Raw genomic sequence first — 22,769 nt, 5'->3', positions numbered from 1 at the left:
CGCTGGGTGCCCGGCCCCCCGGCCAGAGGAGAGGGGCGGTGGGGGCCCGGCCTGTTTCCTCCCCTCGGGGTGGGAGGGAAGGGACTATGGCCGAGGGGACCCACTGCCGCCCGGCCGAGGAAACGGCTCCTCGGGAGGTTCCTGCCGCAGGAAGGGCCCTGCCCCTCGGCTGAGCCGGGATCTGCGCCGCTGCCGGATCCGGCACGGCCTCCCCGGGCAGGGGGATGGGACCCCCACGTAGGGGGGGTCCTGTGGGAGCTGCCCTGGCTTCCCCCCCCCGACCAGGGAGTCCCACTGGGGTCCCAGTGCTGGTGGCTGCACCCCAAACCCTCCTGGGTACCGGGAGTGGGGCGGCGGGGAAAGGGGGGGGGAAAGGAACAACGGGAGATGCTGACAGTGGTGGGGAGCAGATGGGAAGGAAAATGGGGCAGGGAAAATGGGGCAAGGTCCCCCAAACCTGGGGGGACGGAGGACAGGCAGCATCCCGGTCCCCAACCCTCCTCCCACGGAGACACAGCAGCGGGTCGGATGCGGGATTCGGTGCCTGCTGCCGAGAAGCAAACCCTGAAGACGTCTTCACTCATTAAATAAACTTTAATTATTTTTGCATGGGGAGGGGTGAAAGGAAAATAAAATTTATTCTGAGGATTAAAAGCAGCAGGCGGGGAGGAGCAGCCCGGCTCTTCTCTCCCCTCTCTTCCCGGAGGCCACGGTGATGGGTGGGCTCTCCGAGCGGGAGATGCTCGGCGGTCCTGGCGCCCGTGGTCCCCCCGGGGCACGCAAGGTCCCTAAAGGCACATGTGTCACTTTGCTTCCCTCCCTGCGTGGCTGCCGTCACCTCCCCGGAGCAGGCCAGCTTGTGCAAAACCCCCGTGTAAAAAAATACCATTTTTTCAGTATCGAACATCCTAAAAAACTAGAGCTTTAATCGATGTCAGTTATCCACACCCTTGATTGGAAATCCTGATTTACACCCTGGAAAGCCGCTGGGTTTCCACCCAGAGGGCGACTGGGAGCACCCCCAGCAGCACCGGGTTAGTGCCAGGGGACACACACCCCTCCAGTCCCCCTTGCTCAGCCCTGGGTGGGCAGAGGGTCCCTCCGTGGGGCAGAGCACCCACGCCGCATCGCCCAGCACCGCCGGCTCCCTGTGCCCGGGGAAGGGCCGGGCGCGGGATCAGCTCCCGGGCAGGGGGGTCTCTTCTCTGCACTTCCCACCGGCTCCTTCCCCTCGGCGCTAGTCTGGCTGGCCGAGAAGCCAAGGGCAGCGTCGAGGTCAGTCCCCAGGTGCTAAAGGCTTGGCTCCACGCTGGCCTCCGCCTCCAGCTTTCGCTGGTACCTCTGCCGGCGCTCGCAGCGGGGGCACGACTTGGCGCGGGCTTGGCAGTCCCGGTGGAAGACGGTTTTGCATTCGCTGCACCTAGGAGAAACCAAGGGGGAAAAAAACTGAAATACCCCACCCTGTGGGTAACATCAGAGCAAAGACAGAACTTCTCCCCACCAAACCAGACCTGCGGACGCTACCTCGTCTCCGTTTCCTCCAAGCGCTTGCTGAGCAAAGAGCCCCGGCCCCAGCGAGAGCCAGCTCTAGCTCAGGACGAACCCTGCTAGCGGGAGCAGTAACTACTCGAGCAAAAGATCTACCTCCAGCAAGCTCAGAGCAAAAGCAGCAGCTCGCCCGGAAAGAGTATTGCGGGCAGCTGCCAGCACGCTGCTGGGTTTTTGCAGATGAAAGAGGGAGATGTTGAGTGAGGTCTGCACCTCGCTTTCCGAGCGCTGACAGCACAAGAGCAACAAGGCTGAGACACCAAACCCTGCAACGGTGCAGGGCAGCGAGAACCCGGCTGGGGACGCATCGCCGGTGGGGACGCGACGCAGCTCAGTGCCAGAGCGCGGACCCTCTGCTCGCCGGGGCCGGGGTGCAGCCAGGAGACCCCCAGCCCTGACTGCGGGACCCGCACGTGGCAGGGACGCAGCTTGGGGACATCGGAGCCACAGGGAAGGGGATGGGCAGCCAGGATGGCGTTGCCTTTGAGCCGGCCGGCTCCGGGGAGGTCTCGCCAGCGCCCGTCCGGGACCTCCCTGCTCTGGCTCAGCGCCTCGGCAGGAATGTAAACAGCCACAAATGATACCTTGTGCGGGGGCCGGCGGGGAGGAGACACCCGGCTCTGCGAGAGGCGTTCACTACTTATCTTGAGTCAACAGAAGAAAAGTCTGTGCTACGAAGGCTGAGCTCACTTCTTCCCCGGTCGCGATCCCCTGCCTTACCAGTAGCAGCAAAATGCAGCCCATCCACATGCCAGCGGGTCAGCTAGAGTATTTTTTAAATGCCCTCAAGCGCAAATACCTGGTGCACAATCGATGTGTACATACCACCGAATACCTTAATTTCTCAAAGGGCGAGTGGAGAGGGGAGCGGAGAAGCGCACCAGGCGAGGGACCGTGACATATCGCAGCCTGGGCCAAATCCTGCTCCTGACAAGCGGCTGCAAACCCCGAGTTACTCAGGATACGGAAAAGGCTCGAGCACGGATGGACGGGGTGGGGGGTGCTGCCTGGCGCCGTATATTTTCCCACTGGAATATATTTTCACGCGGCTTCTCTGGATTAGCAGCAGTGGCAGCTCCTCCCCGAGCGCGGGGGGATTTGCAAAGCCGGGGGTTGGGTTTTACCCTGCGTGTTTCTGAGCGAGCAGCAGCCGAAAGGCGGCATCTCCCGCCTCCACCTGCCAGAGCAACGGCTGCAGGAAGCGGCCGCCGCTGCTGCGAAAAGAACGTCAAGCGCCCGGCTGGGTTTATTGTTAGGAGGCGTTTCAGACGCATCCTGCAGCGAGTGATGGCGTGACCCCGGCAGCTGGCTGTCCCCGGGGTGGGCAGTGGGGCAGGAAGCCGGGTTGAGCTTGGCGAGGATGTTGGTCGAGCTGCTTTCCTGCTGCACGACCTCCTCCGCCAGGAAAAAAAAAAAAAAAAGAGGTCAACAAACTTCAGAGCCCGGCTTTACAGGACATGAGACCTCCGGGCAGCTGCCAGCGGAGCTCAGCCCCGTGCGCCTGCTCTTTCCAGAGCCTGTACGCTCTTTTTCGAGGGAAAATCAGTCCCCTGGGGATGTTGTCCTCAATAAGAAGCACAATGCTGTCCCTGTGGCAAGGAGGGAGAGTGAGCAATCCTGCTCAGCTGCCCTGGAAATATTTGCAACCACGTAATGCACGGGGTACCCAAGGACCCTGGTCTTGCTGGTGTTTTCTGCAGCTTCTGGATGTTGCTGCTCGCTTTTGGGGACTGCCAGGCAAAGCAGTGCCATGCAGACCATCAGCCTGTTAAACGTCTCCACCACGACTGTAACCAATTCTGAGTTGACCATTACCAAATAACCATTGAGATGTGGATCTCTCTCCACCTACGATGGACCAGGCTCCTGGGCTGGAGGGGTTTGATAGTGATTTCTTTAGAAAACCCTGATGGTGGGGATAAAGACACTCCTTCTAACACATCCATCCGATTTCAACCTCTGAACCACGTGCAGCAGTTGACCCCACTGCTGCGAGCTCTGCAGGCAGGAGCAAAACCCAGATGAAGCCAGTGTCCCCCCCGTCCTGCTGGGAACGTCCCCAGCCTCTCCCCAGCACACCCGGCAGGGCTGCCCACCATTTATCCCCAGATCCTTGTCCGTGTGTCCTTCCTCCCCTCCTTGGTTGCAGAGCGGCGTATGAACAGTCCCACTGCTCCTTTTCCTTCCCTCCTGCAACCCCTGGGAAGGGGCCGCAGTGAATGTGAACGGGAGATGTCTCGGCCAGGTGAGCGAGGCAGGGGCACACAGCACCTTCATCCTCCTCCTCCTGCCCCCGGCCCCTCTGCTGCCCCGGGACCCAGCACCCAGCGACGTTTTTGCAGGCTGACAGCAAGGTGCTGGGTGGCTCTGCATGTTCAATCCGCAAAGCCACGGCGCTTGGTGACATCTCGGCTCTGCGAGAATGGTCCTCTCCCGCCCCAAACAGCCCAGTTTTGGTAGGAAACGCCTTGGAGCTGATGGGTACTGCGAGGACGCATAAACAGCTCAGAGCTCTTTCCAGGCCACCCCGGGGCCGTGCGCCTAGAAAGCAGAGAGCCCCAGAGAGGGACCCAGGGGATGGTCCAGGCTCCTAGGAAAAGCCAGGCCATAAGCTTGGGTGGCCTCGCAGCAGCGGGACGTGACCAAGACGTTGCTCACCTGGTGGTAGTGTCAAACTCGAAGGGAAAAATGATGTCGCTGCTGTTGCAGATCTGGCAGATGAAGCCTCGCTGGGTGCACAGGTCGCAGTTGTAGACGTGATGGGAAGCAAACTGGAGCAGAGACTGCAGGAAGGTCTCAAAGACGCCGTCGGCTATCTGCGGGGCAGAGATACGTCAGGCAGACGTGGAGCCCATCTCCCGTCGGGTTTGCACTGTGCAAAATCCACATTATACCCGTGCTTTGTGCTGCCACGTGAAGACAAAGCTGTCCTCCAAAAACAACCCACGCCCCACGTGCCTGGGTCGCAACAGGACCCCTGAGAGCACCGGCAGCAGCACCCACAACCTGCCAGGACGGGCTCCCGGCTCTGGAGTCGATGCGAAATCCAGCTGCCCGTCACCTCCCACATTACTTGCAACAGACACGAGCTTGCATGGAGGTGCAGTAGCAGCAACGCTGGCTTATAGAGGTGAACACTGATCTTGCATGATCTCCACGGTTCTTGGAGGATACAGGCCTGTGCCAATTATTTTGGCAAATTAAAATAAAGGCAATTATTTGCCTTTAAGCTGATGTGTAAGCTTGCAGAGTGCACGCGATGGATGAGAGCAAGGCAAAAGGAAAATGAAGCTATTTGAAACCTTCTGCTGCTGCTGATGAAGTGCCACGCTCGACAGAAACCCGGATGTTTTCACCAGCAAAACCCCTACGACCACGCAAAGCTCTCACCTGCCTCAGATCAGCGACGCTGTACTTGTGGGGACACTCCAAGAGGTAGTGCCTGTGATCAAGCCTGCAAAGAAGCACAGAGAGGAAGGTGGTAGATGGTTTCCACCACATCTCCAATAGCTTTGGAGCGAGGAGGAGCCTGGGTGATGCAGACTCTTGAAGAAAATCACCGCAAACTTGATTTTTGCATTGTGCCACACATCCCAAATCCTGCCAGTGGAAATCATGTGAGAGCATTTCAAAGGGGGGAAAAAAAAATAAATATCTATTTTCCCAGGTGTTTCCTGTCCAGCCAGAAGCTCCTCAGTCAGGAAGGTGTTTCCTGAGTCACATCTCAACAGCCAACAGAAGGATAACTCCTTACAGCAGATGACGTGGCGCTAAAAACCAGCCCGTGCCTTGGCAGCATCGCTCCCCGCTTCAACGGCGAGTGATGAGGAGGACCAGGAGACCATCGGGGTGCAAAGAGGAGGATGCAGGGGTAACGGCACCCAGAGAGGGACCTCACCGCTTGCTCAGCTCCTTCAGGGCCCCGCTGCGGCACATGATGAGATAATCTCCCAGCAGCTTCAGCTGTTCCCTGCTCCGGTGGATCCGTCCCATCCTCTCCACGTGGTCGTAGAGGCTCTCGTTGACCAGCTTCAGGTCGATCAGCGGCTGGTTACAGATCTGGGTGAGGAACTTCAAAGCCTGCCGGCAAACCTGGGGCAGAGAGAGGCAAGAGGTGGGCAGGCACCGAGGAGCAGCCCAGGAGGCTCGGAGGGAGGTCTAGGGTGGACATCTCCACCTCTGCTGATGGTGGAAATGTTCACGTGGACCTTCAGGAAGCGTGGGCAGATGCAGGAGCGTTTTCCTGCTCCCTGCACCGACCGGGCCCGGACTTACCCCTCGTTTCGTCAGATCCCAGTTGTGGATGAGGCGTGAGGGAATCACCGTCTCCTCGTCCCGGTGGCAGCTGTCGCAGTAGTAGAGACCGGAGAAGGCGCAGAGCTTGGGCTTCGCGAAGGAGAAGCCGATCTGTCTGGAGCAGCCTGCAGGGAGCAGGGACGAGGCAATGAGAGGGAACCTGCGCTGCCCCAAGAGCCCGTTCCCATCGCCACCAGGATGCGGGGGGAAACTTTTGGGAGTGGGGAATGGAGCAAGGAAGGCTTTGGAAGGGTTGGAGATCAGCTAAGGCACTTGTAGGACGTGCAGTGAGAGGTCCTCAGCCCCTTCCCCGTGGATTTAAGACCACGATGGTCCAACAGGAGCTGCTTCACTTTTTCCTCCACAAAAAAGGAGTCTGGACTATCCCTGAACCCACTTTTATCCATCAAGTGCCTCAACTGTTTCGGGTTTTTTTTAGGAAAAGTGAATTCTGGAAACATCCCAGTGGTTTAGGGAAGAACCTAAATCCACCCGCCTGCCCCATCACCTCCTCCCATAGCTTTGCCCCATTTTGCCTTCACTCAGCCCTTCTCTCTCCCGCTGCCGCCGCAGGGTACCAAAACCACGTCTGCAAGGGATGAGGTCGGGGTGGATTAAGCCAAAAAAAGCCTTTATTATAGCAGTGGGTAACCCAGGAGGAACCCAGCTCAGGTCTCGGGGGAAATCTGCAGGGTTTTTATAGTGACTTGAAAAGGGAGCACATCTCATTTGGAGTGGGAAGGCAGGAAAACCCTTCGTGCTATTTTTAATGGGTTCAGTTCTCTAAAATAACTGACGAAGCATAAGCAAGCCTCTGCCATCCTCGGGGAAGGCTTTGCCACCCCATCCTTCACACTTCGGGGTAGCTGGAGCGCATCCCAAAAAAAAAAAATTCATGGAGGTCAGATGTTGCTCTCTGAATTAATTAAAAAAAAAAAGTTTTTATCACTCATTACACCCTGACAGGTAAGGAAACCGCTCCTGTGCCAGGCTCGGGTGTCAGGCTGGGAGGGAGGTGAAAGCAGGGCTGGCAGCCCCCTAAGAGGACCTACGCATAAAAACTGGGAATTTGTCTTTTCAGCTTGCTGCTTCCATCTGTTGGTAGATGGAAGATGCAGAACAGAGCCTGGAGGGGAAGGTAGAGACCAAATAGAATGGAAAAAAAAAATATATATATATAAAAAAAAAGAAGTGAGATTAAAAGAAAAAAAAAAACCTGCTGGAGGGTACAAGAAATAGAATTGAAGCAGGAGAGAAATCTGAAGTTTAATTAACTTACCAAGGTAAAGAGCAAATTATACCTCCCGTGGAGGTCAGCGAGTGTTATCCTATTAAACCAGCATCGCCTCGCGTGCTCAGAGGCGTTAGGGGAAGGTTAAATGAATGTTTTGCAAAATCAGCTTGTCACACCCATCGCAGTATTCGCTCCTGTGCTGCATTACCGGAAAAACAGCATTTGGCCTTGACTATACTTTCCCTGCAAGCTGGGGCCACGAAATGCCCAGGAAGAGAGCCCTGGGCCTCTCGGTCCATCTAAGGTTGCCCTCAAGCCAAGACCCACCACTGTCTAGACCACAAGCATCTTAAACAGGAGCCCAGTAGCAGCCCAGTTGGACCTGTGCTGGGCTGGGCTGGGGATTCAGCGCGGGGGGACTCACGCTGTGCACACAGAGCACCAAAGGTGCCCCTGGTTTGGGACGTGAAACCCCACCGAGGGGCTTTGGCGCTGCCTGGGGTTTGGATGGGGAAACCAGCAGCTGGCCTGCGACAGGCTGGCAGGACGCAGGGCATCTCTAACTTGATGTCACCTCATTAACACAACATCGTCCTCCAAGAGGGAGCTGGGTTTCTTGTTTTTGGACAACCCAACGTATACCTGCACAGATGAAGCTCTGTGAGTCCAGGCCCTTCTCCACGGGGATGGCCACTAGGTATTGCAAGAGGAAGCCGTTTTCCTTCACGATGTTCTTCAGGATGACCTGGGAGTGCCCGTCCAAGCTGCCGCCCAGCGTCAGCGCCTCCTCCGCGCTCTCCAGGCAGGACATGAGCACCCCTCGGACCAGCTCCCTCCACGAGGCCGCTTCTTCTGCGTTCTCAGCCTGCAGCTTCAGGACAGCTTTGGAGGTGATCACCTTGAAGAATGCAGGTCCCCCAAGGCTCGTGTCTGGAAGGATGTCCTGGATCGTCTCTATACCATAACTGTTGCTTAAAATTTTATCGTTGTTTCTGACTTTAAAGCACTTTAAAGTTTCTGGAGACAGGGAAAAAATAAAGGGGACCCAGGTTTTGTCTACCTCCGCGTACAGAACAGCCTCTTTTATTGCATCCAGCTCTGGTTCGTGAGCTGGAGTCCAGTCAAAGCTGTTCCCAGGCACGTCGCCGTACTGGAGGAGAGCAGCGGAGTCGCTCTGGACGGGTTGGCCTTCGCCACCGTCTTCTGGATACTCCAGCGTCTCCCACTCCTCCTCCTCCAGCTGAGGCCGGCATTTCTGCAGCGCCTCGCGGATCCTGTCCAACCAGTCCTCGGCCTCGTCTCGAGAAGGAGCTCGTAGGTAGAGTTTTTTCCCCAGGAAAACCAGCTCGAAACGGCCGTCCGAGTGCGTCAGCGCCAGCGACTCGCACCGCAGCAGGGAATAGCTCTCGACGCAGATGCGGTCCTCATGGTCCAGGAACAGCCGGAGCTCCAGCGGCGACAGCTCGCAGGAAAACTCCTTCCATATCCCCATGGCTCCTCTCCGCTCCAGGCTGCCCAGCTTCAGGAGCCCTCGGAAAGGGTTGGAAAGACCTGGGGCAAAAGCAGATGTCTCAGTTTAACGGAAAAAGGGGAAGCTGGTGGAGAGAGAAGAGCCAATGGGTGGCTCACAGCGAGCAACCAGAGGCATCGCAGCTTTGAGAGCTGGTCCTCGTGGACCGTGGGATGGGGCAGGAGTTTACAGCACCTCGGTCTCCATAATCTGTCTGCATGTGTTTGCGTTTTGAGGCTGAGAACGAGTGGGACAGCATAAAGGAAACGTGTCACGCAGAGTGGGCAGAGACACGGGGACAGAGACACCCACGTACCTCTTCTCCTCCTAAAACGCTTCCCTGCAGAGCTATCGTGGGCTCAGCAATGCCAAGGGAAGCTGCCCCACAGTCTTCTGGAGCTTTTAGCGCTGCCATCAGCTCAGCAGTGGCAAACTGGGCTTCCCAAGCTGCCCATCACCCGAAACAGCCCCCAGTCCCTGAGCACTGCCCAGCGTAGACACCCGACGGAAGCAGGAGAGGGGAGGGCGGCACATACCCATCTGCCTGCGATGCACAACGCTGAAGCCCTTGTGTTCCCGTTCGGGTGACATTTTGGGCTTCCCGCTCTCTGAGGACGGCACCGACAGCCTTTCCAAGTCAAGAGCACTAATGAGCCCCGGGGCCGGACCCTCGCCAGCCCCCTCTGGCCCAAAGCCGTTGGTGTCAGCCGTGCTTTCGCTGCTCTCTCCTGGAGAAGGCCTGTAGAAATCATCTTCTGAGATCCAGCTTTTTCTTTTCTGTTAAAAAAAATATATATATATATAAATTATCAAACTTATTGAACACCCTGTGCTCCTCAAAAGTGATCCCTCCACGAGGGTTGCTCCCGCACAGACTGAAACCCCAGCAGCGATGCTGGCCATGCCCACGTGGATGGCTCCCCTGCTCTCTCTGATCGGGGAATGCTCCATGGGACCGTGTCAGTACCTGACAAATATCGGGATTATATACTGGTGGGATTATAAAGTCCAAAATTGACTGGTTCTCTCCCCCTAAAATCATCGAGGGGCTCAGAGGGAGAGCACATTCCCTGCAGTAACCCCATACAAGATATCTGGTCCTGGAAATATTCCTGATAGAGGGTGAGAAACCAGCCCTGCTGTGGAAGGGTATGAGCTTGCCTGGAGCAGCGGCACCATCCTTGTTCCAGGAAGAACAGAGATGGGGCAAGGTACAGAGATGTCTAGAATGAAATAGAGACCCTCGACTTACAAGCAGATGCTACGAACACCAGGCCTGATCAGTACAGGCAAAAAGTAAGGCAGGGAAGGCAGAGGAAACCTTTGTCTCCGGAAGTCAGGAGGGGATCAGACCCACAAGCAGAAGAAAGCTCGTTAAGCTGAAACAAAACATGGCTGTAACTTCTCCAGGAGTTTTTCTGGCTACGAGAATGGAGCGAGGTTCTGGGACAAGGTCACCGAACACCAGGAGCAAAACGCACCCCGGCTCAGTGCTCCGGCAAAAGGGAGCAGCTTCCCTAGACCCAGCGCATCCCTTCCGGCGCCGCGTCCCACCAGGAACAACCTCTCGACTACCCTGCCCTGCTTTCCAAGAGCCTTTTATTCTGAACAACGAACTAAATGACAGCAGAAGAGCCATCAGCACCCTGCAGCGAGGATCACGGGTAGCTTGTGGTGCAGCTCTCACCATACAGGCAGGCTCGGCTTACTCCCGGACCAGGAGCGCAGGTTGCTCTGTGAGTCATGCGAAAGCAGGGGGGAATTTCCTGTTGACACCGTATGTTATACATAGATTAGGTCAAACTGGCCCAATGCCACGAGGAAGCAGCGGAAACGGGATAACTGGGAGGGAGCTGAAAGGAGCAGGGACCAAAAAGAGAAACTGTTTAGGGGGGTATGAAGTATATCCTAACCTCACCAGGATGGAAACGATGGGAACCAGGATGGAAAAGTCAGTAACAAATTAGACAGAGGACAGGGCTGTTTAAAGAGTTTCCTAAAAGCAAAAGCAAGTGGATCAACTCCTCGGCGGCAGCAGGGGAAATCCACCACTGTTTAAGCTAGCCTAAGCGCCAGGGAATGCCATCCTGCTCTGGGAACAGATGTGTTGTGTGAATATTTTTCCACTGGAAAACCGCGGTTGGTTTCCTGTCCAGTCAAGCCTTTTCCCTCCTCTTATGTGGACTATAAGTGAAGAAAAGTCCCCATGAGAAGCTTGACTCTCAGGTTGTTTTATCAGCTTGCACACAGCCTACGGCCAGATTTGTGCAAGAGATCATCACTCTTCAGATATCGTTAACAAAACCAAAAGCTTCCTGTTGCTGCCGCTCTCGGCAAGGAACGACTGGCAGGCCAGGCAGGGTTTCAAAAGCTCTGGTGCCTCTTTTACCAGGGAGTATCGACTTTGACCCAATTTATCCCAGGGCGGCTGCACGGACACAGCTCCACAGGGTCCAGGAAGGTGCTCATGGAGCGGGGAGCATCGCTCACACCAAACTCGCTGTCGGGAGACTGGAAGCAGCACGGACGATAAGAGTTTGGAGAAACTGGTGCCGACTCAGAAGCTGTCACCAGTTTTATTTTCCTTTTCCACGAGATGTGCTGGTCAGGAAGCATAAAAACAAGGAGATTGATAGCAAGCGAGCTGTAACACCTACCGGACAACCCAGCAGCGGAGAAAGGAGGTATTGGGCCGTCGGGCTGTGGACAGCCTGGCTTGCCTCGCTGCTGCTGACCGTGCCGCTTCTGCTTGTCTCTCCTCCACTCGGACCACCACGCCCCGTGGCCGAGACACCGGCTGGGCCGCTGGCTTGCAGTGCTGCATCGCTGTCCCCATCACTGGTGGCCACTGCGCCGCCCGTCCGCGTGGAGCGTGGGCAGTCGGCGTGGGGAGGTGGTTGCCGGCGGGCTCTGCGGGACGGTGCCGAGGGGACAGGCGATGCGGCGCGGGGGCAGGCAGGCGGCTGCGGGGAGCAGCCCAGCGTGCTGGGGACCAGCCCTCCCTCCGGGGCTTCCAGGCTTGGCTTGGCTTTGCTGAACTCGGACAACACCCTGGAAACAGAAAAGTGACCGCAGCTACGTTAACCAGAACCTATAAAAAACCCTAGTTATTGCAACTTATAACCACCCAAAAAAGGGCTCAGCATCACTGCTCGTCTCCTGCAGGCTGGCAGCACTGTACAGCTGCAAAAAATCCCCGTGGCACCCATCCCGCTAACAGAAAAATGTGTGGTTCGTGCCCTACGGAGCAGCAGTCAACCCCGCTGCAGGCAAGGACCCTGCCTGCGAAGGATGCATTTCCTAACCGCGTCCGTTAACGGGGTTTAATTTCCTTCTGACGGACACCTCGTAAGGGAGGGAGAGCGCCGGGCGCTCCCCACAGCCCCAGCCCCACATACAGCTCCCGGACACAGATCCAGCCACGGACCGTGTGCCAAATTTCAAATGTTTTCATAACTGTTAATGAGTAATTATTAGTGGAGCCTGGCCAGACGAGATGCTGTTCCCATGCCCCTGCTTCGCCACCAGTTAGGTTGAATTAAACCAACCCAAGATTAAAATTCAAAACGACGTCTTTCCATCACGAGTTTATTCCAATCAACGCAGGTTCTTCCAGGATCATCTTAAGATGCAAAATCCCAGAAGCAGGTAATGACGCCATTATCGATGGGGAAGAACAGACTGCAGCTCTAAACCCTCTCCAAGACCCTTATCGGGAAGAGGGTGCCTTCGCCAACCAGCACCCCGAGGCCAGGCTCATCACAGCCAGGTTTAAAAGGTGGCAGGGAAAATATTTACTGATTACTCAGAGCTTACGTAACCCGCTGGAAATCTTTGTGCTGGGTGTTTGGCAGAAATAAATCACGAGGATGACAAACTAACAACCTCCCTCCTCTAAATTATCTGCCAAAGATGCAAATTATAACCCTTTCCTGCGACCAAACTCATTTCTTTCCCCCGCAGAAAGCCCCGGAGCATCCCCCAGCGTACGCCAGGGAGATCTGATGTTCCTGAAACAGGGGAGCGGCATTTTTCTGATGTTTCTGCCCCAATAAAGAGGACAGACACACACTTCAGTGGCCAGAAGCTCATTTGCCACGGCAGCAGGGTCCCTGCGAGCCATGCGGAGCGTTTCTTTTTATCTTTCAGGCTCTTTCCAGGAGGAAAAGAACAGCTTGTTAAAGAAAAACAGGGGAGAAAGCCTTCCTGCCTATGGAGAGAAAATAAATGAGAGCCCAGGAGAGGGTTAAAAATCCCTTTGAAGAGGAGATCTGGGAAAAGACTCACTCTTGCAGCGACCTGTCCAGGTCCTCGGCGGTGGCCGTCCCCAGGTCGGAGTCGCAGGAGAGCGGCTCCTCGCCGCGCTCGGGACTGCGGGCGCAGTGAGCCGGGAGGATGCTGTCGGAGCCCAGGCTGGAGGAGAGCTGGGACGAGCTCGTGGTGTTAAGGCTCAGCGAGGACGATGTGAGCTTGATTTTGCTGCTGGCTTTGCTGATGGGTAGGACGGAGGGTTGAATCTCGATCTCGTCCGACCCCGATGACTGGGAGATCGAACCCAGCGATGCTTTTCTGCGGGGTTCAGATGTCGAGGATGTGAGGGGCTCCAGCAGCTCTGAAACAGGACACAGACCCGACAGGGACAGAGGGGTGACAGTCCACTCATTCAAAACCGCCGATTTATAGGAGAGCTCAAAGGTTAAGGACGTTAAGCCCTGCAAGTAGCTAAGGAGAAACTCGCACTCTTCGGCATCCAAGAGCAGAGCAGTCGCCTGGTAGTATTCAGGCAGCCGGGACTTCTCCCGCAGCAGCAGCTTCAAGTAACACTCCACGAGGCCATCGTTCAAAGCCAGCCTCAGCCAGGCTCGGCAGCGGCCGACGTCCGTATTGATAAAAATGAGTTGTTCCAGCTCTGAGACAATATTTCTGGGGAAAGGGAGAAAAAGAACAGAATAGGACGTGAGTGGCTCTGCTTTCAGTCCATCGCAGGGTGCGGGAGGGGCAGATTCTCCATCAGGAACTGCCCGACCTGCTCTGCTGGGGGGAGTTTAGGAGTTGGGTCAAAAAAGGCTGTGGAAAATCTCTTTCCCCCGTGGAAAACATGGTTTCCCATGGAAAAAAAATTGCTCCTGAACTCCCCAAAGCTAAATATATTGGTAGTAACCCCAGGCATCCCTGGGGTGCCTCTGGGCGCTCCTCCTCTCTTGGCTGGAGGCATCTCCCATCGCCTGCCCTGGACCAAGGATGCAGAGGGGGAAATTCCCACTGTCCCCGCATGCTGGTGGGGCTTGCTCTGGCTGGATACTCCTTGGTGACATCTGCATGTCTAAATCCTAGCTTCAAATTTAAAATCAGCCAAAACACAGTGAAAACTGCTGTGGCAGCCCAAAAAAGAGACCAGGTCAGGCTGAGCTCCTCAAGCAATTTCAGCCTCCTCGCTTCAACCATTCTCCCCCAAAATCCAACAGTGACACCACGCTCCCTAATCCTCCCGGGCCCCAGCTCACGTCAGCGCTGCAGATGCTACAAAAAACAGAGCAAAAGTTTTGTAAGCCTTTTTTTTTTTAATCTGTCTCTCAAGAAAGAAGGCAAAAACCTTCAAAGGTCACAAAAATATCCCCTGTAGCACGTGGAAGAGTTATTTTCATCCGCTCTTTCATAATTTAAGAGTCGGTGATGGAGTTGGATGAAGCTTTCAAAACTATTTGCGTGTGGGCTGTTATTTAGTGGGGGAGGACTCCGCTTAGGGAGTGGCTCAGAAACCCCCCAGCAAATAACGACAGTTTCCCAGGCGAGACCTCCTCAAAGGCCGGATGGGACACGGGGAAACGGAGGCCAACCATCCCCAGCAGATCCAGGTCAGAAGAGAGACCAGACCCCTGCGCTGTGACCACAACCCGCTGCTGCCGTACGCCAGCGTGGTCACTGGGGTCCCCCTGGGGACGCGGGGTCCCCACATACAGCCTGGCACCCAGAAATAAATAAGAAAGGAGCGTGCCCTAAGCTGGCAGCAGCGTTTCATTCCTTAACTGCTTGGGGACATCGGCTCACGCCTAAATGGCACTTGACCCCTGCACACGCCGAGAGGGGCCGTGCTGACAGCACCGGGTGCCCAGCCCGGCATCGCTGGGCATCGCAGGGGCTCTGCTCCCCTCTTTGCATCTCCCAGAGGTCCCGGGCAGCCCCAGACCCCCAGACACCCTGTGAGAGCAGGTCTCCCTCCAACTGAAGGGACTGAGCACGTGGGATGGGGTAGAGACGTATGTTTCCATCGAGCCATCCTCCTGTTCACCATTCCCCGAATTTCGTGGCTTTTGCACCAAAGAGAGGGGATAACCCTGAGCGTGCCAACACCTTTCGGCAGGGCCGGGCACTCACCGATGGGTGATGCTCTTCAGCAGACCCCAGAAGACGGGCTGGGGAAGCGGTCCCCGACCCCCTGTTTTCTTCCCTTTCCCCCCACTCTCTGCCTTTATGTGCTTCGCCTTCAGCCCGTGCACGAAGACAGCTTCCAGGGCGCTGCAGAGGGTGTTCGCGTTCCCGTCATCGCTGGTTACAACGGCATCCGAGGTCACGTACTGCTTCTGCAACGCCTTGATGGCATTCACCAGTTGCTTCTTGATCAGCTGCAAGACAGGAGGTACACGCTTGCATTATGAAAAAATAAGTATTAGGAAAGATTTCCTATAAAAGGGCTCAAAAACTGCAAGGCTCATGCAGAGCAAAGCACCACGCGACTCCTGCTTCATCCACGTGCTTTGCGGTGGCTGTTAGGGAGCACCACGGCTGAACCAGCCAAGCTGCGGACTCACGCTCTTGGCATCACAGTTCATCTGGCTTTTTTTTTTTTTTTTAAAATGAGTAATTTATGCAATCTTAGCTGGTGTTTCGGGGCCCACTGGGTTTCTGGGGTTGCCTTTAGAGCGTGCGGCGCTTCCTCTGCAGACACCAAATTGCTTAAGAGGAAGGAGAAAAAAAGAAATCAGCTCTTTCCAGGCGCTTGCTCGGGGGAAACACATGGATTAAATAAGCATGGGTGATAAACGAGAAACTCGAAGGAGGTAGCCCGTAATAAGGGCTGCAATACCACTTGAACTCGTGCAGATCAGCCCAAGCAGCACGTGACACGCTAACGAGTCCCGCCAGCAGAAATCAAAGCCATCGATCTCACTCTCGGCAGCTCGTCTGTGTTGATTAACCCACGGGCACTGCTGGGGACGGGCCCCCCCAAAAAAGGTGCTTTTGGAAGGACGGCTGGGGTTCAGCTGCTGCCTTCAGAGAGCCTCGGTGGGCTTTGAAGCGGGAACACGGGAATTTTACCTTCCAGCAGCTTTGCTCCCCTCTTTCTCACACCAGTCAAAAAGAAGCAACTTCAGTGAATTTAACAGTTCTGCGCTGGTGGAGAGGATTTTTTTTATTTTTTATTTCCTAACACAGCTGAGCCCAGATGTCTCAATCAACCTTATTTAAAATGAAAGTTGCACTTCCCAGCAGGCGTTTGGCAAACACTGCAAATTCAGCTGGGACTCCATCAAACAATTCACGTTTCGGCATCAATCACGCAGCATTCAAGGCGAACGCTGAATGGCACCAGCCGCTGCGACTGGAGCAGGGAAGATTTTGACTCGAGCCTGGGTTGGCTGCAGAAACCCATATTAGATTTCCAGCGCAGGATATTTTTTTCAGCATCTAAATAAGGTTTCCAGCAGCTGTAGTTCAAGGACAACAGCCGGGGGGAACAGGCACCTTCTCCCTGCCCATATCAGGGGACGCCTCTTGCATCAGGAGCTGCTTCCCAGCTGCCCTGCAGATCTGCCGGCACAAGGAACCCACCTGCAAGCAGCAACCGTGGGCTAACAGGATTAAAGACTGCAAATGATTTTATCTGTCATGCATGAATTAATTCTGCTGTGGGATGAATTAAACGCCCGGTTTTAACCGCTGGGTTTGAACTTTGCTCATTAAACGTGTTTAGACTCCCAAAGCTGGGTAAAGAAGCCCCACATATCCAGAGCGGCAATGCTCCTTCACCCAGGTATCAGGGCTGAGCACCTTCCCCCGCCCCGCGCTGGGTCTTGCCACGAGGGACAAAGCCCAAGGTAGAGTCTGGTGTGATTTAACTCATGGCCACCCTCTTTGCTTTAACCCCCCCACCAGCCAAACCATCAGGGATCCTCTCTGCTGGAAAGCATGAGCCACCCCTCACCTGTATAAACCATCCCCATCCCAGCTAGCAGCACCAACAAGTCCTACCACGTCCCCGCCGGTAACTGGAGTTGCACGGGGATTAACAGGAGCTATCTGGGGAGGCTCAGGGCGTCTGGCTCACCTGTATGGCTTCCTTGGGGTCATCAGTGTGGCTCGAATGCATCTCAGCTGCTGCCGCTCCCCACGCCGGGCGCTGCCTTCACATGTCACCTTTGGGACAAGGAGGAGGAGGAGCACGTCTGAGCACCCATTTGGTTTACATCTAACTCACCTGTCACGCGAAGAGCACCCGGCGTCACGCAAGAGGCATGGATCACGCAGCGAGGCATTTTGCAAGCGCTCACGGCCAGACCGCTGCTGGGCTCAAGCTGGGACCGACCCACAACTGCACCGAAACACGCCACGCTTCCCAGGGGCCAGGAGAGTTTCAGGCAAAACAGAGCTTGGCCAAGAGACTGAGAGAGAGAGTAATTAACCCTTGCAAGAGGGAGTAATTAACCCTAGCAAGCTGCCCACAGGCAGCCCTAAACCTGGGTGAGACACCGGGCCGGTCAAGCCAGCAGCGATGCACGCAGGGCCAGGGACTGCTTCCCCTCTGTTTCTACATCATCTGCGACACCCAGGTGCCAGTAAGGGCATCAAAACAGGCATTTAGCAAGTGAGCCGGGATGACGGCACCCAAAAACCATGTGAATGGCGTTAAGGTGGCCCAGACAGAGGGGTGTCACCCCCTAGAAGACCCTGGGCAGAAGTGACAGCAGCTCATCCCTCCGGTACTTGCCGGAGGAGCGATGCTGCTGCCTAACGCAGCCGGGACAGACCCTCTCAGAGGCGCTCAGGTGCTCGTCCCGATGGCACAGAGCTGTCTGGGAAGCCGGGAAGGAAGGATGGTGGCTCTCCATCAGGTTTACAGTCGCTCTGTTCAGAGGCAGACGTTGGACCGCCCAGGATCTCCCTGCTCCTGGGGGTTGCATACGGCAGGGCTGCTCTGCTGCAGCTGGCTTTGGTGGGAGAGAGAAAAATCAGTGCCCTCCCGCCACGGGAAACCCTGGCAAAACCAGAGCCAAGCAGGCAGCAGCAGCCTCGCTGGGGTCATCCGCAACTGCAGGGTGTCTGCAGACAACAAGGGACCTTTGACTTCTGACTTTTGGCCTCCTGCCCCGTTCTTCAGAGCCGTCTGCCGAAACCGAGCTGTGCCGGGAGGCTCCGTGAGTGAAGCACGCGGCTGTCAGCGAGAGGCCTGCCGCACGGCTGCATCCCCGCTCAAACACAGCATGTCCTGGTGCTGCAAAGGGTCTGAGACATGCTCCAGCACCAGCTACTGCTGTAAAGCTTTCTAAGGATGCGAGAGGTTGGAGAAGAAATGTATTCCCTTGAGTTGCAAGCACTTGCCATCCAGGTAGAGAAGGACAGAGCCCAGCAGTTGACAGCAGGGTCTGGGCATGCCCACGGCAGACAACGGGCTTGGTATGGCATCGATACTTCAGATTTTATTTCTAAGCCAACACAAAAACCCCACAGCTTTTCCCCAAGCGGAGCTGATGGCCTCAACCTGCCCCTCTCCCTGCACTGTGAGCCGTCAGACCAGGGTAGAAGCATGGGTTGCAGACCAGCTCTTACACGGCCACGGCTGGTCCTGAAGGCAGCAGTGGCCCAAATCCAGAGCAGCCCAAATCTGGAGCAGCCTAAACCCGGAGCATCCCAGACCCGGAGCATCCGGTGCCCATACCACACCAGCCAGTCCTGCTCAGAGCAGCAGGTCGAGAGCTCTTTGGGGACAAACCCTGGGTCAATCCTCAGCATTTCCAGAGTTCACAGGCAATTTCATAGAAAAGGAAACTTTTTGCCATGACTTGTCATAAGATTTCCTCTCTTTGGGTTGCAACACAGAAATGGGGGAGCGCAGTGATTACAGGAACGTTAACCTCTGGCTCAGAGGCTCGAGGCACTGCTGCGGGTTTCTGGAGGGAGTGAGGGGACACCTAAGTGACAGCAGCGGTTGATGAGGACCACAGAGAGCCGTCCCCATCTCTGCGCTCCGCGCGGGAGGTTCAGGCAGCACCAGGCTCCTTGAGGCCGGGCAGCCTCTGCCCCTTTCCCCGCCACCTCCTGCATACGCCCTGCCAACAAGCACCGCGTCCCACCCAAGACAAATTCAAGCTGCAAGAGCTGAGGACAGAGACCCAAGGGTGGGAGAAGCAAGCTGTGGGCAGGGGGTGGCATTTCTCATGCCCGGAGAGGCAGCGTAGGTGTTTCAGCTCCAGGACTGCACCCGCTGTCTGTGCTCTTGGTGTCGGCCACCCTGGTGTCCCCAGCCGGTCACAGGGGAGGGGCTGACAGCGGTGTTTTTGCAAAGACCTCATCCAGACTTTACTAAGTCAGTGGTATTCCCCCAAAACATGCGCTCCTTTGCTGGCATCACCTCTCCCAGCGTCTACAGGAGGCGGGACGCGGAGGAGGACACCCGCTGCCTTCACCACGGGCCTCTCCACTCCCACCACAACCAGTCCAACCAGTTTGTTCCAACGCCACTTCTGACGGGACAGCATTTTCCTGAATAACGAGTGCAATGAACCAGCTCCGAGGCGGATTTCACCTAACGCAAATCTTCAGTGAAACATGGGGAAATCGGACCGACAGCCCTGGCGCTGGGCTAGCCGGCTCTAGACTCTAGAAGGAACCGGAGGACACCGAAGCACTTCCAGGCAGATCCTGGAAAGCCACGGCTGTTCCTTGTGATCTTGAAAGGATAAGAGAGGGGACAGATGTGCAAACGCAGAGACAAGCACATCTACAGCAGAAAAAAACCCACATTGTTTCCCAGCAGTCACCACCCCGGAGGCTACGCAGGCAGAGCACGACAGCTCGAGTAAAACAAAGAAAATAAAACAAGTGAGAAACAAAAACAGCCAGCAAGCTGGTGCGGTTAAACCTACCGAGGAAGAGAGTCACCGGCGTGAGAGCAGAGCTGTTTATTTACCAAACTGCTGCAAAACAGCCAAATTCTTTGGGAACAGCTTGTTCCAATCAAGCCTTGTGCCAGGAGAAGCAGAGACCCCGTCCCAGAGCTCGGCTCTTCAGTCTCCCAACAAGCGACGCTCTCCGAATTATAAATAAACAGCAGGTCACCGCTCACACATTGCAAATGGAAAACAACAGCCCACGACGACGGCGTGAACCGGTGACTCAAGGCCTGGACGCAGAGCCAGTCATTTTCCAAGCACGAGTGCTGCGCCAGTCACCCTCTGCCCCAGGGAAATGAGGGCTTTGACGGGACCGTGGGTCCAAGGGCTGGTGTCGGGACAGCCCTCTCCTCCTACACAGCTTCTGCCTTCCACCCAGGGCCCGCGCACACCCAGCCACACTTAAAATACAAGCCGACCCCAAGCAGAGGCAGCTCGGGAGCAGGAAAGTCAGCTGGCACAGCCAGGGGCTTGGGTTGTTGCAGGATAAAACCCCTCGGAAAGAATTCGGCAAGGGTTAGGGCAGGGTTAGAGCCCGGCCCCGGCTCGCAGCAGCAGCAGGACCCTCACGGTCCGACTCCAGCTCCTTCTCCGCGCCCAGCCTGGCACTATTCAGCACCGTCGCGGTTCCCACAGGCATCGCATAAGGGACGGGGACCGACACGCCACCCTCTTCCCCACAGAAACGTCCTCCTTGCAGCTGACAAACCCGACGGGGTCGGAGGAGAGTGGCCACTGACGAACCCCTCCGAATTCCGTCCCCGCGGCACTAGGCAGGACGCCCAGGAGCAGCTGGGGAGGCAAAGCAGCCGCTGAGCTCCCAGCGCTGCCCTCGATGGCGAGACCCTGTTTCTCAAACACTCCAAAAGGAGAATTTCTTTTAGCCCGTTGTCCACTCCTGAACCAGGCTACAATTTGCTGGAGCCGCAGGTAAAGCCGGGGCTGATTTTCCCCAGCGTCACGAAGCGAGTTGTGAAACCCCCAGCGCGTTGCAGCAAGGTGTTCCCGTATTTATACTCCCAATTTTTGAGTCGCTTCGGATTCCCAGTGCCGGAGTTTCCCCGTTGATTCGGTGGCCGGCTGACAGGGCGGGCAGCTCGCATCCCTGGCGGGGGGGACCGGGGGTCGCTGGAAGGAAGGCAACAAGAAACGGGCTCTTTAAACTCTCCATTTTCTGCTGGACACAGGAACTGCCCTCAGCTCATTCGCAACCACGCATTTTAAGTGAGAAAACGTCATTTGTAGAGAACGTAGCGCGCAATCAATGCGGGAGCGCTGTAAGGATCCCGCGCGCGCCGGGATCTCGCAGGGGTGCAGCCTCTCCGGCCGCCGTGGGGGCTGCGGGGACGGACGGGCCGGGAGGGCCGGGGTGTCAGCGCTGGCGGGAGCGGATCGGGGAGCAGACACCGGCAGCCCCCCCGGGGGACCCCGCGGACACCAGCATCGGACCCACGGCGCGGCTGGGGGGGGCACAGGTTCCCCCCCCCCCCGCGCCGCGGGGGAGGCTCCGCGCAGGGCCGAGGCCGCCGGCCGGGCAGCGCAGCCCACGCGTGGGGGCCCTGGCACGGGTCGGCCTGGGGGCCGCGGTGCCAGGCTGCCGGGGGGCTCGCAGCTGCGGGGGGGGGGCGCACGAGTGGATCGGGGCCCTGCCCACCCTCCCTGCCTGGGGAAGGGCCGGCAGCCGCGGGCTGCGGGGGCACCCCTTGCTTGCACCACGCTGCAACCCCTCTCTGCCACCGCCGGCGCCCCGCACCCCGCGTCTGCACCCCCCACCCCGACCCCCAGCGCCCCGCACCCCGTGACACCCCCTCCCCGCTCACCGGCTCCGCGCCTCCGGCCGGGGAACCCGGAAGTGCCGGCCTTGCCGGGAGCGCGCACGCCCCGCCCCTCCTGACGCCAGCGCGCGGCGGGGCGGTGCCGGGGGCGCCGGGCCACGCCCACCCCGGGCACGGGGCGGGGCTGCAGGCGCGCGCAGCCCCGCGCTTACGCGCACGGGCGGGCACGCGCACACAAACACGTGCGCTACGTGTGCCGGCGCACGTGCGCGCACACGGGCACGCGCGCACACGGGCACGCGCACACATATGCACACGCACAGATATGCACGAGCACACATGCACACGCGCGCGCGCATACGTGCAAACGCAGGGCAGGCAGGCGCGCACGGACGCGCACGGGCAGGAGCACAGGCGGCGCACCCGCGGGCGCGCACCCTCAGGGTGGAGCACGCACCCCCAGGGGCGGCTCCGCAGGGGCTGGGGCTCACCCCGGGCTCACCCCGCGGCAGAGCCGCGTCCCCCCCTCGGCTGGTGGCCCTGCCGTTGCCACAACGCGTGCGTGTGCAGGCGTGCACGGGCCCAGACGCGCGCGTGCACGGGCCCAGACGCGCGTGCACGCTTCCCTCCGCTGGCAGGACGCGCTGGCTGAACACCCTGCAAGTTTTAATGGGGGTGGCGGAAGCCCTTCGCCGCCGTCGAACAAACGCGACAACTTTAGACCACCCCCGGGGCGCGCAGCGGCAGCCGGCACCCTCGGCAGCCCCTCGCTCGCTTCCTGCAGGGAAGAGCAGCCCCCGGCCCGCGTGTGCCCCCGTGGGGACGTCCCCTCCCGAGGGGAGCGTGTCCCACGCCTGGAGGGAGGCTGCACGGCTGCGGGCCTCGGCACCCGGTGCTGCGCCCAGCCTGGCCCGCTGCTGCCGGAGCCCTATGAGGGCTCCCCGTCCCTCGCAGCCCTCCTGTTCCCGTCCCGCTGGGATGAGCTTTGGGGTATCCCGAGCACACGGCCGCCCGAAGCATCCTCCTCCATGGAGAGGGACCATTGCTCCGGCTCTTGGTGTGCAGTGGAGCTACCAGGCAGAGGCATCGGGTCTCCGGGTAATTGCATTTCCCTGCCGTCGCAGCTTTTCTGGGGTGCTGTGGGCATCCAGCTGAAATAGCAGCAAGGAAATAGCAGCAAGGAAATAGCAGCAAGGAAATAGCAGCAAGGAAATAGCAGCAAGGAAAGCCTCAGCAGT

At 57.5% G+C, this 22,769-nt stretch overlaps 1 protein-coding gene across 3 annotated transcripts; it reads right to left on the bottom strand.

Annotated features, from left to right (window-relative positions):
- Positions 1-906: 906 nt before the first annotated feature.
- Positions 907-21,685, bottom strand: PLEKHM1 (pleckstrin homology and RUN domain containing M1). 3 transcript variants are annotated; one of them, XM_072885794.1, is made up of 13 exons: positions 21,577-21,685; positions 19,730-20,884; positions 16,915-17,003; positions 14,964-15,211; positions 12,876-13,511; positions 11,246-11,639; positions 9,125-9,365; positions 7,721-8,629; positions 5,824-5,969; positions 5,447-5,640; positions 4,939-5,002; positions 4,207-4,364; positions 907-1,420 (listed from the first exon to the last, which is right to left on the bottom strand). In XM_072885794.1, exons 3-13 carry the CDS (start codon positions 16,954-16,956, stop codon positions 1,291-1,293), a joined length of 3,162 nt encoding a protein of 1,053 aa, XP_072741895.1. In that variant the 5' UTR covers positions 16,957-17,003; positions 19,730-20,884; positions 21,577-21,685; the 3' UTR covers positions 907-1,290. The 3 variants fall into 3 exon arrangements, with proteins under 3 accessions (XP_072741895.1, XP_072741896.1, XP_072741897.1); XM_072885795.1 differs by having other exon boundaries at positions 20,778-20,884; XM_072885796.1 differs by lacking the exons at positions 19,730-20,884; positions 21,577-21,685 and adding an exon at positions 17,575-19,212.
- Between the last annotated feature and the right edge of the window lie 1,084 nt (positions 21,686-22,769).

Source organism: Ciconia boyciana, chromosome 22 (assembly GCF_034638445.1).
Source record: "Ciconia boyciana chromosome 22, ASM3463844v1, whole genome shotgun sequence".
NCBI classification, from domain to species: domain Eukaryota; kingdom Metazoa; phylum Chordata; class Aves; order Ciconiiformes; family Ciconiidae; genus Ciconia; species Ciconia boyciana.
Note: the sequence above shows the minus strand (reverse complement) of the source record. Positions and strands in the feature narration are given on the sequence as shown.

Bases quoted from the DNA above. Each gene is read 5' to 3' on its own strand.
- PLEKHM1 (XM_072885794.1), bottom strand. From the start codon at position 16,956: ATGCATTCGAGCCACACTGATGACCCCAAGGAAGCCATACAG. The intron at 13,512-14,963 runs GTGAGTGCCCGG...CCCTTTCCCCAG, and splicing joins CTGAAGAGCATCACCCATCG to AAATATTGTCTCAGAGCTGG. The intron at 4,365-4,938 runs GTGAGAGCTTTG...TCTGCCCCGCAG, and splicing joins GCGTCGCTGATCTGAGGCAG to ATAGCCGACGGCGTCTTTGA.